Below are 16260 nucleotides of genomic sequence, written 5' to 3'. Positions count from 1 at the left end.
TAAAAATAACTATCGTTATTTCACATGTAGGGAAATTTTTCAGGGGAGGGGGAATTTTTCACATCAAAATGAATTTAATTTGCATGTCATTTTGCGACTTTTTGTATTTTAAATCAAAATAAATTAATTAGGCAGTTTATATAAATATAGGTCGATTTAAGGACTTGATTGCTCAATGAAGGGGTATTTTCCAGGAGTATTTCTGCAGTGGGGTGGGAATTTGCGGGGGAGAATCGCCCACGGCGGGAATCTTCAAATAATTGTAAGTTTTAAAATACAAACTTATTAATACGCGCAGGGGGGGGGGGGAAGTTCTGCGGTAGAGGATTTTTGGGGGGGAGTTGTCTTTAATTTGTTTTGAGATCGCAGCAACACACAAGGGGTAAGCTAGTGCTATTAAAATGACGAAGATAGTATGTAGAACGGTCAGAGACAAAAGACAGCCCGGTTCTAAAAGATGGAGTAACATCACCGCGTAATTGAAGAAAAACAAAACACATGAAACAATATAAAGTGGCTTCAAATCGAGCAACGGTTTATTAATAGAGCTATTTGTTTCAAAATAAGGCTCCTTGCTTTGTCATATACCTTAGAGAGTGGTATCAGAAGGGATGAAAAAGTTGACAACCATACAGTAGGGCAATAAGAGACATAAGACTGAATTTCCAAGCTTGGGTAGTTACTGTGCTAATTTAATTCAGGATAGTAAGAACTTACTAACTCTGGCTCCGTGGATTTCAGTTACATTGGCGGGCGTCTTATTGAGCTTCAAAATAACCCAATAGATATCTTTTGTATTTTAAATAATTTCGTAGAGCAAGGGTCAAGAAAATTTTTTAGGTTTTTCTTCCTCGGTAAGTAGGCAAAATATTACTCATTTAATGGGTATATTAAAGGTCATGACAATTTCTCGGTCCTTAATCTGACGCTATTGGGCTGTGTCAAACCTTTCTGGATGATAACTACGAAATGCTGCTGGATGTACCCGGATATAAGAAGGAATGAGTAAATCGACGGAGGATGGCAAGAGAGGGTCTCTTTTTACTTTTACTTTTTTTTTATATAAAGGAGAATTGAGCTTATTATTTCATATGCAGTGAGTCGAACTAGTACCTAATTTTCTAGTACAATAATTCTGCACCTTATCATCGTTTGCATTGTGACAGGTGTAGCTGTGACTAGGGCATCACTTGTTAGACAATATTTTCTCTTCCCTTGGTTTGGTGCAGAATATCATACTGGTAAATGATCCATTGCAATGATTTTTCTGAATTTTTTGTATCCATTGTAAGAAGATAGTAAGTCGGAAGACCCCAACTTTGAGCTCAGATGCCTTTAAATGGGGTAAATATGATGTAACCCTTCTTAGACCACGGTTAACAGAGAAAACATCGGATATATTTGACAGAGATATGGATTTTTGCTCCCTGTTTGACCTTTTTTTTTATAAATCTGACAAAACTTCAATTATCAATATATTCATTGCATCCACTTGGGGTTCCAAATCTATAAGATTTGTTCCCTTGACTTCATGGATGACCCCAGACTTTCTCCGAAGCTGGAGAAGAAAAAATAACCTTTGGAAATCTTACAAGTTAAAAAGGTTATTGTCAAATGCAACTGCTGCTGGCGTTTAACGTGTCGTAGATCATATGAATGTTTATAATCCTCTGATTCGGAAGGCTAAACACCTTTATTATTCTCAGGAGTTTTTCAGTTGGAGAAAAAATTATTCGGAAAACTTGGCAGGTGATTAATTTCGTCCTCAAACCTTTGTCTCCGTCTTCTTGTATCCCTCCAAGTTTGATGGTTGATGGCTCTGTTAATAAGGTTTAACTAAATGTTCAAATGGCATTTACCTCTTATTTTGTAAATGTTGAAAAAAAAATGCTTCTTCAGTAAGGTCCCCTAAGCGCGATTTCTAATCATATCATGGTCCTACTTGTTTGTAGTTGATGGCCCTGGAGCCAGTTTCTGAGATTGAGATAAGTAGACTTGTTAATGGGAAAAAAGGTTCAGCGTCTTCTGATCCTGATTGTAACCCACCAAGATAGTGATGTTATCTCTTTAGTGGGAGTTATCTCTCCTTTGACAAGACTTGTAAATCTATCTTCCGAGAATAAAATTTTTCCCAGCTCACTTAAGCGAGTTCGATTGACTGTTCTGTATGAAGGTAGATCTCAGAGTAATCCAGCTAATTGTTCGCCGATATCTTCATCCTCTATATTTAAAAATTTTTTGAAAAGGCTATGCTTTTCCGTTTACTTCCCTTTTTAAAAGTAGAGAATTTTTTTAAGGATTTTCAGTTTGGCTTCCCAGCAAAACACTCAATTGAACACGATTGTGCTCCTGTTTTAAATTTTCTGCATTTGACTCTTGATCCTGGTCTAATTCCTTCCACATTTTTTTTTTTTTTTTTTTTTTGGACGTCTGAAAAGCTTTTTATTCTCTGACCCCAAATTCTGTTCTTTAAATTGTCTCGTTTCGGTATAAGAGGGAACACTGGTGCTTGGCTTGATTCTTATTTGTCTGGAAGGGTCATTTTTCTACTCGCCATCTCAGTTTGAGTTTGGGGTTTCACAAGACTCAGTTCTAGGGCTAGTTGTGTTCTTGTTTTATATTAATGGTCTTATTTTATGATTATGAACCAAAAACAAACAGTGTGGTGTCATCTATGTCACCCCGAATCTTTCTATGCCCACAAACGTAAATCTCCATCAACTGGTGACGACCTTCTAGTTGCCTTTGCTGACGACAGCATCCATGGTACTGCTGTCGGAACGGCGCCTGAGATCCGTGTTAAGTCGGCGGTTTAATTTGAGTGAGTATTTCTGTGGTTCGATGCTAATTGCCTGGCAATAGATGTCGCTGAGTCGAGCATCCTGTTTTCTTGCAAACTTTTCAGGCTTGGCCTCAACCTTTGGAAATTCATGGCTCAAGGGATTCGATTAGTAGATCCTAGTGATCGTAAGGTTTGGTTTCTGGATATTCTTCTTGATGAGAATATCTCATCTAGGCCTCATATTAGTCAAATTAAAATGAAGATATGGAGGAATCTCGAAGCCATCAGAAAGCTCATATACATTTTTCCAGGGTTGAATCTAAAAAATTTTGTTTCACAGTTTAATTCAGTATTACATCTTTTATTGGCCCACTATATGGATGTCAACATTTTCTTCCCTTTTGATGCCACTCTCTAGGGTATATGACAAAGCAAGGGACATCGTCTTTGAAAGAAAAATCCTTTCGATATGCCATTGCTTTATTTAAACTCACATTATATTGTTTCATGTGTGTTATTCTAAAATTACAGGGTGATATTACTGTAGCAATTAAAGCTAGACGCCTCTGACCTCTGACCATTCTACATTTTATCTTTGTAATTATGATATTTTTCGGATTCCATTCATTTCGACCCACTGGCTTTCGACCCACTGTCTGCTTGTCATTCTGGCTGCAATATTCTACCCGAGTTGGCTAGAAAGTGTCACTGGTTTGGTGCCTTTAAAAGAATCATATCTCTGGTTTTTTGGTTCTGGATCATATTTTGGTTTCTGGATAATTTATTTATTTATTTGTATTTACGTGTTTTTTTTCTTTTATTTCTTTATCGCCCACGTGTGGTTAATATCTCTGGTCTAAGTTGGATTTGTGTGTTGTTTTGTTTTAGGGGCACAGAATTTTGCTCCGATTTGATTTTCAGCGAATAGTCAGTTGGCAGCTGAAAGATATTATTCCGTTTTAGTATGTATGTGTTTTTTTCTCCTTTTTTGCTTTTGTCTTTTGTCTGTTTGTTTTTCTTTCATCTTACATTCCTGGCTAGACCCCGGCGCCGCGCCGATGAGGGAAGACCGGCGGCGGCGGGGCAAAAAACAGCACGCCTCGCCGCCGGTAAGACGCCGGCAGCGCGCCGCCGGTAAGATGTCGGTGGCGCGCCGCTGGGGCGATCAATGTTGACCGCAAGCATTAATGTTTTCATCAGTCTTTCTCAAATCACAGCTTAAGTTTATAACAGATTCGAGCCTATTCATGATCAAAATTCACAAGTCGCTGGCTGGAAACTGGTCTTCTTCGTTGTTCATCAAGAGAAGTAGAAATCTGGTAGAAGCGAAATTGCTGTGACGTTTCAGAACCCTTGCATAATACGAGTAGTTGAAGTATCTAATAGCTATGTATTCTTAACATAAACAATTATCAAAATTAGTAGTTTTTTCATCGAGCATTACTGCATTTAAAGCTTCAAAATACCGTGTCACAAAATTCGTCAGTTATCTGGGTAAAAACTTTGAATTTAACTTTGAACGTTGAAGCTTAATTTTTTCATAATGTCCCTTGCCTATATCTGTTTTGTCATATTTAAAACAGTTGAAATGGGCGACTTAGATATTGATTGTTTGTTGGTTTTTTTTGCTCTTTTGGATTCCCAAGAAGCCTGCTTGTATTAAAAACTGGTTTTTAATTACAATTTAAAAAAAATGCATTTTAAAGTTTTTTGGCTTCTTTATAGAATATGTCATGTAGGCTAAGGCTGAACTGCTGCTTTTTTATCGCTTTTGGCTGCTCTTTTGAACATTATTCATTCTTTCTTTTGGGGATTCATTCCAAATTATACACTGATAAATACCTAATATCAGTCCTAAAAGGAGTAAATTTATCAAATTGAAAAACACATGATGAACACTTCACATGAGAACACTTCAATTACAGTGACACAAAAAACACTTAATAGTTTATATGCTATGAAGAAAAATGAAGTGCCAGCTATTTTCTTAGGTAAAAAAAATGAAAAAGCTCATCCGTTTTAAGTGTAATTAAATGAAATAATATGCAGACTGAAGTAGCTCCAGGAATATGTTGAAATGTTCATCATAGTTCGTCACCTACCCCCCCCCCTCTATAATACCTCCCTACCCCCCCCTCCCTCTGGATACCCCCTTGATAGGATACCGTCTCAGGTTTCATTAGAAAAATAATTTACTGAATAATTAACAAGGTCACTATATGGTTAAAAAAAACACGCAAAATAACATTAAACAGCTTAGTGTTCCTTGAAAAAAAATTTGAGGGTATGAGTAAAGGGGTACAAAGACAACAACAAAAATGTCGAAAGTATTCAGATATACATCAAATTACTGGAAAACTGAGTGATAGATACGCCATGGCATTCCATAAGATCCAAAGAATCGAATTAAAAGGGAGCACACAAAAGCCAAATAAGGTCAGTAGCCTATGAAAAATCGTAAAATACCCAGGACAATGAGCAAGTCCTAATGGGGGGTCCTGGGTTTATCAAAATATTTCAATGGTTTTCCAGGGAATTTGATATCATTTTCTTCTGTCTCCACTTTAAATGAAAAAAATAATTATCTTTTTGGCATCCCTGCTTTCAATAAAAAAAATGAGGTATTATCATTTAAAAATGATAGCCCCTATACCCCTCCCCTATAGGAAATAATTTACAATTTATTTATGAATCATATTTTTGGGGTAACGCCTTGTTCAATCATTAATTCCCCACCCTTGTACATCGCTTAGACAATCCCAAAATTTTGTCTCACCCGCCGGCGGTTTTTTTTTATTTGGGGGGGGGGGGTAAAAATGTTACAGAAAAAATATTGTATTTTCTATAAGGTGTTCAATAATTTAGTATTAAAAATTAAGAAAATATTATCTAAAAACAGCCAAAAAAAAAAAAAAATCTGCAAACTTACAATTCAGCTGTAGAAACAATCTGTCGGCTGTCAATTTCAAAATCCAACAAAAGGCTGAAGCTGTATAGTAGTGAATGCGTTCTATAATTCTATTCAACTTGATAGTAAAATTCTTCACTACAAATAATGCAAGAAGTAGTGAATGGGAAACTACATTCAAAATTATTTAAACTCATTTCATAAAGACGATACTTTTTTGTCAACATATGAAGAACTGTGTATATTGCAATATTTGGAATTGAATATTGCATCTGTCTGGTTTTTATGCAAAGTAACAAAAAAGACGAAAATAAATGAACAAGAGAGCAGTGAAGAATTATGGTATACAAAGTAATATTCGGCAGGGAAAGTCACTGGTGATAAATCACTAGCAGTTGCACCTTGACTGCGTGATTTTCGAGGAATGGGGGAACCAAATTTTTTTTCGGAGTGACACATATTTTCGGGGAAATACCCGAAAATTCGGGGATAGTGCAAGCCCTGCTTGATTTCTAATCAGGAAAATCCAAATACTAAACCACAAGAGACGGAAAAGCTCTGACTTTGCGGTTGACGAAATAAAGAATTGCCGTAAAAATAATTTAAAGTCGGTCAAACGCCGCCGCCTCTGCCGGCGGCGTTACGACACTTCGGCGGCGTTCGACTGGGCCTCTCGTCAGCGGCGTTCGGTCGATCCGCCGGCGCGGCGCCGGGGTCTATTCCTGGCCATAGAACATGGGGGGGGGGGTATTTGATGTTGGATGTTTTTGTTTCTTTTTTTCCTTTTTTATTAAAAAATCTTATTAAACAACGAAACAAAATTTTTAGAATCGACCCAAGAGAGCTTCTCGATATATTCATTGTAATGTGACTACTATGATCCCCGAAGGAGATATTCTCGTCAAGAAGAACCTAGGTACCAAAGCAACGATCAGTAGATATACCGAGAAAATCTCTTGAAAGATGAAGTTTGAAAAGTTGGGGACTAGTCTGATAAATTTGCTAGAAAATCAGGAAGCTCAACTTAGTAACATTCAGAGCCAGGCAAAAAAAAAACACTTGCTATAATATGGACGTCAGACTCCGTTCTGACTGCAGGGCCCAGGGTTCTATCGTCAACGAAGGCAACTAGAGTTTCGTCACCAGTGGATGGATATCTAAATTTGTGGGCAGGGAAAGATCCGGAGTGTAATAGATGGCAGTAACTGTTTTATTTTGGTTCGAAACCGTAAAAATAGGGTCATTAACATAAGTTAAGAACATAAATGGCCCTAGTTTTTACTAGAGTAGAATTTTGTGGGTGGAGTACTAGAAAGCTTTTTGGACGCCCAAAAATTTTTCGGCAGGAATCTGACCAGAATCAAGAGCTGAATGTAGAAAATTTTAAAGAATAGCACAAGCATGCTGAGTTGATTGCTTTGCTTGGAGGCTAAACTAAAAATCAAAGGAAAAAATTCGTTTGCTTCTAAAAACGAAAGTAGACGAGAAAGCATATCCTTTTCAAAAGTTGTGTTAAGTACAGACTATAAAGACATCTGCCGATAATTAACTAGGGCACTCTGATGTTTACCACCTTTATATAAGATAATCGCTCGAGCGCACTTAAGTGAACTGGGAAAAATTTCACTACCTTGGAAGGTACATAGTCAGGATCAGAAGACGCTGAACCTTTTTTCCCATTAACAAGTCTACTTATCTCAATCTCAGAAACTGGCTCCATGGCCATTCACTTAAAGCTAGTTGGGCCAAAGTACGATTAGAAATCTGGTTCAGAAATAGTAAGCTTACTGAAGAAGCAGCTTTTTTCCAAGAAGCAGCTCTTCTTGAACATTAGGTTCACTCTGAACAACTGAGCCGTCAACCGTCAAACTTGGAGGGATGCCAGAAGGCGGGGGTAAAGGTTTGAGGGCAGAATTAATCGTTTTCCAAGTTTTCCGAAGATTCTTTCTGCCGTTCAAAAATTCCTGAAAAAAATAAAGGCGTTGAGTCTTCAGAACCAAACTAGTGTAAATACTCCTTTGACTTTTGAAACATTGAAGGCGAGCATCAGCTGCTCTTGACGATAACTTTGTTGACTTGTACAATTTCCAAGGGTTATTTGGTCTTCTCTAGCTTCGGAGAAAGCCTGGGGCCGTTCTTGGATTCAAGGGAATAAATTTTAGACCTGGAACCCCACGTGGATGTCATACATCATCGACTGTTTAAGTTTTAACAGATTCATAAAAGAAGTCAAACTGGGCGAAAATCTGTGTTTGTGTTAAACATATCGCATGGAGCCTCTGATAATCGGTATCTAGGAAGGGCCAGCTCATATTGACTGCATTTCAAGGCATCCAAACTTAAATTATGGCGGGTCTTTGGTATAGGGACTAATTTCCCTTATCTGAGTCTCTGTGATTGTGGTCGAAGATTTATCCCGCTGCTCTTTGGATTTATCTTATAGTATCGATTTCCTGTTAATCTTGCCTAATTTGGCCCTAATGAACTTGTAACTTGTGTGTGTGTCTGTGTGTGTGTGTGTGTCTCTCTGTCTGTCTGTCTGTCTGTCTGTCTGTCTGTCTGTCCGTCTGTCTGTGTCTGTGTGTCTGTCCTCGATCTGTGTCTACGGGTGACCTTTTCAATGACAAAGTGATCTCCTTCCCCGATAGGTGGCAGATAGTTTATGCGCATAATTAAATCGCTTTTATTTACAAAAACAAGGTGATTGCAGTGTATGAACGGTGTTATAGTATTTGAGCTGTTTGTAACAGGACCGTCCAGGAACCCCTCGTTTCACAAAAATTCGAGGAAACTGAAGGATTCTGCTATAAGAAAATCTTCTAAATAGTTCTCCATAGCTCTGCGAAATATGTTCGAAAGTTTATACTTGGTATTTATACAAGAGAGGGGGAGGGGCAGAAGAGCTTCGATATAAACATGATTTTCTTTTTTTAAATATCTAAAGCGATCAAAAGGCAACCAGCCCCTACCCCACGCCCTTTTTCCCCGAAAGCATCTAGTCAAAATTTGGAGATAGCCATTGAGTTCAGAATAGTCCAAAGGCCAAATAACTGTGCTTCCTGGGTCGAACATCCCCCCAGCCCCCGGGGCAAGGGCTGTAAGTTATAGAAGGGATTGTATAAACTTTGATTGGGAATCGAAATTCTTATTGCCCTTGTTAGGAGTCAAAAGTAATCAAAGAGCAACCAGCCCCCCCTCACGCCCTTTTCTCCCAAATGCATCAGATCAATGTTTTGGGATAGCCGTTTTGTTCAGAATACTTCAAAGGCCAAATAACTATGCCTCCAGGGTTGACACATCTCCCAAAAGTTTCCGGGCAAGAACTTTGACCATTGTTAACATATAAGGATTTTTATTTGAAAAGAGAGCATGTTTAATACTGGGTCTCCAAAAAGACTTAGGGTATTAAGATGAAGTTTTAAGAGAATGTTGAGAGGGATACCAAACATAATCAAAACACTGTATGTGTTTGCTGGTTGTGAAAAGGGAATATCAGCAATATCTAAAGAACGACTGAGAGTATTAAGTGGAAAATTTCAAGGTATATTAAGGAGATATTGAAGAGCAATTTTTGGGCAACTAACCCCCCCCCCCCTTCCGTGCTTTTTTAGGTGCCCACTCTGCTCACCAATTATCGAAATTTTGAAATTGCCATTTTGTTCAAAATAGTCAAAGGGTTTAATAGCCATTGTTCCAGGAATGCCATACCCGCGTAACCCGTGGGCAAGAATTGTAAGTTATGCAATATGCTCATTGTTTACATGCAGGTTTTATCATTAGGAAATGGGGGGGGGGGGGATGTTTGATCCTGTATATGTCCACAAAGGCTAAGGGTATTGGGACAAAATTTCACGAAATGTTAAGGGGTATGTTGAGCTAAATCAAAAGAAACTATATATAGCCAACTTATCTAAAAGGTCTATCTGCAGTATCTTAGGAAAAAGTAAGGGTATTAACTAGAAACTTTCAGGGTCACTACTACTGCTGATACTATTGCGACTGCAAGTGCAACACCTTGCAACCGTGACTGGGAATGCTTGCAACTGCTACTACATCTATTTGCGACTACTCTCAGCGAACGTTGAAGGGGATAATGAACTTTGAAACTTTAATTTGAAATAAATATTACTTTGATGAGACTTTGATGTTGAAAAAAAAAATCTGATGTTGAAATGGGGAATGTTGAAAAACTTTACTTTGGCAATTAAAAACGAACGTAAGTTAATTAAAAAACTTTACGAATAAGAAGTTTTTTAAAGGAATGGTAAATAACCATATTACTCTTAAGACACAGCAGAATTAACTTGAAGTAGATCGTCCCCACCAGGGCTGATCGGTTTTTTTTATGCAATGTTTCCGTGGCAGATAGCCGAGTTAGGCTCTCCTGGTTCGGTAGGCGTCCGACTTCATTAGACAGCAAGGCCGTATCCAGGGGGGGGGGGGGGGTTACCCGGTTTGAACCCCCCCCCCTGAAATTTTTGACCGAGTCGAAAATAAGTCGAAAATTAGTAAAACCTAGGTAAAAATCAGTATAATTAGTCGAAAACTGAGTCAAAAATTAGTAAAATCCCCCCCGAAAAAGTCAAAAATTAGTAAACCCCCCCCCCCCCCCGAAAAAAAATCCTGGATCCGCCCTTGTCAGACAGGGCTTTTCTTTTTTTTCGATCTTCCTGTTCGGTCTTCTAACCTGGATTTTTTGGCTAAGCTCGAAGAATTTTTGTAGAACACGTCGTTTTATGTTTATATTTATGACAGAAAAGAGAACGATAGTGAGCAGATTCTAGGCTAGTTCTTGGCGGTTTATCATGGTTCTTGTCTGGTAATGGTTGCTCTAGTGATGGTCTACCGTTACTAATGTTCACACCTATAAAGTTGCTATGCGCTGCCAGTTGATTTGAATGAAAGTGTTAGCGTTGTTTATGATTGCAGAGGCATACCACAGACAACCACATTAAGATTTCCTCCGTCTCAATCCCTCTTCTGTCTAAAAACTTTCCGGCTTCTTCTTCAAAATGAAAGCTAATGGCTTGTTTCGGTATTGATCTTTCCTCTAACATAACAGGTCCAACTTGTTTTTTAACTTCTGAAATGGTTTATCTGTAACTACATCTTTCTCACACTTGTTAACACACTTTTTGACTTCATTTATCTTTGTAGTAGTATCTCTCTTAAGCTCTATCGCCCCTTCAGCTGCTTCTGCGATCGCTAAGATTAGACTGTACCATTGCAAATCTCCACTGGTCGACATCTTTGCAAAAAAAAAAAAAAAACCAACAATAAAAAAAAAAAAAAAAAAAAATATATATATATACTCTATGGTGCAGATGTTTTGGCCTTCAATGGCATAGCCACTTTTAACACTAATTTCATAGAATTGCCGTTGAAACTGGTTCAAGATCATTTTGCAACCACCACATGATTTTTGGGTTGTTTTTTTTTTTAACTAACTTTCGTTTGCTATCTCGCTTTGAACCCATTCTTAATTGCTCAATCGTTAGAAATTTATCAGCTGAAAAAATTCTGCAGTTACTTCTACTACTAACAAGTCATCGCAGCACCAAGCCGCCTGACGCCAACACAGCTACGCAAGCTCCTCCGTCCCAATGTATTCAATGTCTCCCTCTTTACACCCGCCCGGGAAGTTTCCATTCCCCTTAAATCTTTCCTTACGATATCTTCCCACCCCAACCGAGGACCACTTGTTTTTTTTTAGTCCTAGACGGTTGGCCATAAAGTACAATCTTTGGCTTTCTGTCATCCTTCATCCGCAGAACGTACCCTAGTCATCTGAACCTTTCTCTCGTTATAGCCCTATAAAGCAGGATTGAACCACACTTCATGTACAGCCTACTGTTTGAAATACGGTCAGTTAGTCGGGTACCAAAACAATCAGTAGGAAATTTCTCTGGGGAACATCTAGCAAATCTTCCTCCGTTTTTCGGAGCACCCATGACTCAGGACTATATTTGACCACTGTCATCATTGTAGCTACTCGCAGAATTATATTCTTATTCTTCCAAACCTTTTTCAGCTGTGAAAAAGCACTCTGGGCCTTGACTATTCTACTTTTAACATCTTCACTGCATCCACCGTCTTTATTAATAATGCTACCTAGGTAAGTGAATGTGTCTACTTGATCGATGTTTTCGTTACCTAACGTCACCTTTTCATCTTCACTTATTCCTAACTTTAACTACTTAGTCTTCTTAATATTAATTTTCAAAACTATTCTAGCACCCTCAACATGACAGACTTCCAAAAGTTCATTCAGTTTGCTCACACTTTCATCTAGGATGCTTAAATCTCCAGTATAACCTAAGTCCTGGATATTTTTTCCTCCCCATTTGATTCAGTGTTCTCTGCTTGCCTTTGATGTGCTCCTTAACACAAAGTCCATCAAAATGATCCATATTAATGGGGATAGAACACATCCCTGCTTAACTCCTAATTTAATACGAAACCAGCTACTAACCTCATTTCCTACCTTCACCGCAGAAGTGTAATTATCGTACATAGCGCCAATTACTTTAATGTATTTGTCTGGTATTACATACGAGGATAAGACCTTTACTAAATCTCTTCTATCAGCTGAATCAAACACTTGCTCATAATCTATAAAGCTGAGGAATAAAGGTGTTTGATGACTCAGTCACTTCTCAGTTTTTTTTTTTTTTTTTTCAGTTATTAGTCTAAGATTGAAAATTTGGTCGACACATCCTATAAGCTTCCTAAAACCGCACTGTTCTCTTAAACTTTGTCTACAGTATATCCATTCAGTGCCATTTAGGTTTCGTGTCTACCGCTCCGTCTGCCCAAGTTACCGTGATTTTTTTTTTGTGTATGCTAAATGCTTTTTTAGCGCTTTTTTTACTCTCATGCTCAGGAAGAAGAGATTAAGTCAATAGAGAGCCAGGAAAGATTGTCAAGAAATTGAATCAGTGTCTTTTATTAGACGTTCCGTGCACACTCATGATTCTGCTTTTTACATTGTCATGAAATGAAAGAAAAAAAACTCGGCACCAGCCAATACGAAAAAATGTTGAAACAACCTTTTTCTACTATTGCTGCTACAAATTTGTCGCAGAATCAAAGCACATTAGGCATCACTCCTTGTCCATACTTCCTTAATTGAAGCTTATGCTTTGGATTTTTTTTTTTTTTCACTGTAAAACAAATTAGTGCCTCCCCTTTTATGAAGTTGTTGCAGCGGGATGTAATAAGTTCTTCTGCCAAGAGGAGTGACTTAGTGAAAAAACTTAGTGAAGTGAATTGCAATGGTTTTCAATGCAAAAAAAACATGTATAGAAAAAATCTAATACGTACATTGCTTTTCGTTTTCTTTTTAGAATATCCTGATGTAGAACCCAATACTAATGGTATTAATGAAGAGGTTGCCGAAAATACAATCGTAAAAAGGAAATTCAAATGGCCAGAATTTGCCTTATCAATTCTTCAATCACGTGAAGACAAGCAACTATCTTTGAAGAAACTGAAGAAAAAGCTTATAGCTGAATATACATGTATAAATGGTGAAATTGGTGATGTTGAAGCTCTGTGGGCAAAAGGCCTGAAAAAAATTAGTAAAGCGTCGCAGTTCAAAATTAATAAGGATAATATTACGTTGTTATGAAAATAAATTTAGAACTTAAGGTCGTTGTTATTGTTTAACCCATTCGTATACGATTTTCTACGCACCCAGCAGAGTTTATTGATCCTACTTCTAAATGGCTCAACTACATGCACAAGGAGAGACGGTTTTTTGTCACCCGACATTTCAAATTATTGCCATTCTCTGTGAGCTTAAGCGTCAATAACATTCACCAAAATAATCTCTCTTTCTGGCTCAATGATTTTTCCTCTTTATTTAGGGATTGTAATGATTAAGTATAGTCGAAAAAATGTTCGCTCGTTTGAATTATTAGCCCAACTTTTGTCTTTGTCTTCTAAAGGTTAGTTTAACTAACCATACATTATATTTAGTCCCATCTTTGCAGCATCATTCGCTGTATTATTTACGATAGACAGCGACGCCATCTAAGTAAGTGTCTGCAGTAGCTAGTTATAGAGTCGTCTTAAGTTCGCATATTTTGAACGAACACATGCATCCACTAAATTCCGACCAATATTCTTACCTAAATTGTACAAGATGTATTGACATTGATCTCCAGAAGAGTGTCTCTGGTAACGCAAGGTAAACTCAGGGTGGCGAATGTGGCCCGCCAGTCTCATTGGTCTATCAAAGGACTTAGTTTTTCCACCACGAGTCTAAAAATGTGCATGGAACCTCCAGTTTCAGAAACAGGACAAACGAGTATGTCCTGTTTTGAACCGTAAGTCATGGAATTTTCATTTTGGAGATAAGCATGCATAATGTTTCGTATTTTTCTCTGCCAGTTCTATATATTTTCAAGGGGGACTCCCTTTTTAGACACAATGAAAGCATGGATTTTTATTGCCAATTTCGGCTATAGGTTTAGCCATTGGAAACAGAGTACTCTAGGAATATAAAATAGGTTGTGCATGGGGATGTTTAAGCGTAACATGGAATATGGTGAATGAATTGCTTGATTTGATAAGCTGAATCGCTTTGGAGGTGCTATTTGTGTCAGTATGGGTAAGTGAAATCAAAATTTTAGCTGGTAATTTCACATTAGGGTAAACAATCACTTTTTGAACAAAGCTACATAGGGTAGATAACCACTTTCCGCATAACTTTTCGTTAATATTTAAGAAAAATATACTTGATCTAGGCAAATAAAACTTTCAGAGTTTCAGAAGTTGATTCCTAAGTTTTATTTACGTGGCTCAACATCTTTCTTTTAAGGAAATTTGGAATGGAACGTGACTGTTTACCCTATGTAAAGCTAATATTTAATTAACTAATACAATTTGTACTTAACTCGCTAGATAATCTTTCTAAAAACGGAAAAATGTAAGTAATTACATAGTAGACTAGCGGAAACAATTGCGGCTTTTAATAATTCAAAGTAGTTGAGTATGTAAATGAAACTTTTAGGCATTAGGACAAATATCAACTCCTGAAACTTTGGGACCAGAAACTAGAAAGAGATAATATATGTAATAAATCTGATCTTGAGATGGTTTAGTTATTATTAAGGGGAAATATCGAGAAGAGTTAGAAAGCACGGATAATAAAGAGGTCACAAAATAGAAGAAAGGGTCAAGTTGTATGTGTCGAGTTGTCAACTTTCGAGTAGTTGACTTGAAAGTATTTTGTTTTATGCGTTGACGTGGTAGTTATAGGTATTAAATAGAGCATCCGTAAGGTAGAAATTGCATTTTGGGTTTATATCATTGTAAAAAAAATTTCCGTTTAATGTGCTGATTAAGTATAACAATTGACCTGTCCTTTGGTTATATATTTGAAGACAAAATTCCGATATAATATATATATTTGTGACTGAAAACGAACTTAAACAGAAAATTAACGGTTAAATAGACAAAAAAAAGGCATCAACTATTAAATCCAATAAGGTTACGTGAACTACCACGGTCTCCACATGTTATCACTTTCTTGTGATGTATTTTGATTTTTGACACTGCTTAATGTGCTAGAATCGTCATAATGTGAAAATTTTACAGAGAGCTTTGCTTGTTTAGTAGCCCTGCCTTCGCCCTGTTCATCAAGCTCCCTTTTGTAAGGGTATGACCTTTCTTGATTCATTGATATTTTAAGAGACCTCGATATACGTTGTTGGAACGCTGATTCAGGTATTTCGATTGTAAATTCACTCGGGGATTCTAGGTTGTAATTATATTCTTTGGAACGGTTTGTACTAAATACGTTAGTTTTTTCATTTATTAAAGCAGTGGAAATTGTTGATGAGCTACCAGCTAGGTTGGTAATTGACGGGTTATCTATATTAGCCAGCATAAGTGCCGTATCTCCAGTAGGTAATCGACTTGGGATCAAGTTCAAACTCTGCAGAAACCTTGTAGCATTATTATTAAAATCATTTAGATTTGAAAAAGGATAGCTATGGAGGGGTAATATGGGTGCTGGCTGGACGTGCTCAAATCCTACCATGCAGCCCGATAAATGGTTCATAAGCCTTTGGCGGAGATTGCTGTCGAATCCTTCCATTCTGCTCATTATGCGACTTACTTCAGCTGCACATTCAGTGAATCCTGTTTTAAATTTCGTTAATACATTTGGGTCCGTTAGAGCTGCCGTAGTTAACTGCTGACGCTGAAGAGTCTGTAAGTGCTTTACTGTCATTTCCAAAATGTCTGCTTTTTCTAACTTGGAGTGCCGAGCAGGCTAGAAGAGAAACACTTATTAAGACCAATTTGGTATCAATGGTTTGCCCAGATAAATAAAAATCTAAGCAAAAGACTAGCAACTAAGCTAATTCTGTAAAATTTTGCCGTTCAAAATACAATAACAAAAGACCATATATTTCAATTAAGCATGTGGTATTTATGATACAGCATGCCACACACTTGCGCAGGGTTTGGTTGTTGGGTGGGACACAGCCTTGCAAATAAACTTTAAAAATCTAACGAATTGTACGGAAGAAATCACTGTGGAAGGAATGAAAATCTTGAG

General features: G+C 37.5%; 2 protein-coding genes across 3 annotated transcripts in view; one reads left to right on the top strand and one right to left on the bottom strand.

Annotated features, from left to right (window-relative positions):
* LOC148949379 (uncharacterized) overlaps positions 1-13339 on the top strand; it is a 68053-nt gene extending 54714 nt beyond the window's left edge. For both annotated transcript variants that reach the window (XM_089093404.1, XM_089093403.1), the window contains exon 6: positions 13037-13339. In XM_089093404.1, the coding sequence (XP_088949530.1) occupies positions 13037-13320 (284 nt within the window). In that variant the 3' untranslated portion in view covers positions 13321-13339. The remainder of the gene's footprint in view (positions 1-13036) is intronic.
* Positions 13340-15085: 1746 nt separating this feature from the next.
* LOC148949378 (uncharacterized) lies at positions 15086-16023 on the bottom strand. The gene has a single exon (XM_089092938.1). The coding sequence runs from the start codon at positions 15928-15930 to the stop codon at positions 15196-15198; it is 735 nt and encodes a 244-aa protein (XP_088949064.1). The 5' UTR covers positions 15931-16023; the 3' UTR covers positions 15086-15195.
* Positions 16024-16260: the final 237 nt, after the last annotated feature.

The sequence above is a fragment of the Artemia sp. Qi Xiang Cuo genome, chromosome 8, assembly GCF_049724085.1.
Source record: "Artemia sp. Qi Xiang Cuo chromosome 8, ASM4972408v1, whole genome shotgun sequence".
Taxonomy (NCBI): domain Eukaryota; kingdom Metazoa; phylum Arthropoda; class Branchiopoda; order Anostraca; family Artemiidae; genus Artemia; species Artemia sp. Qi Xiang Cuo.
The sequence above is the reverse complement of the archived record's forward strand: the minus strand, read 5'-3'. Positions and strand labels throughout refer to the sequence as shown.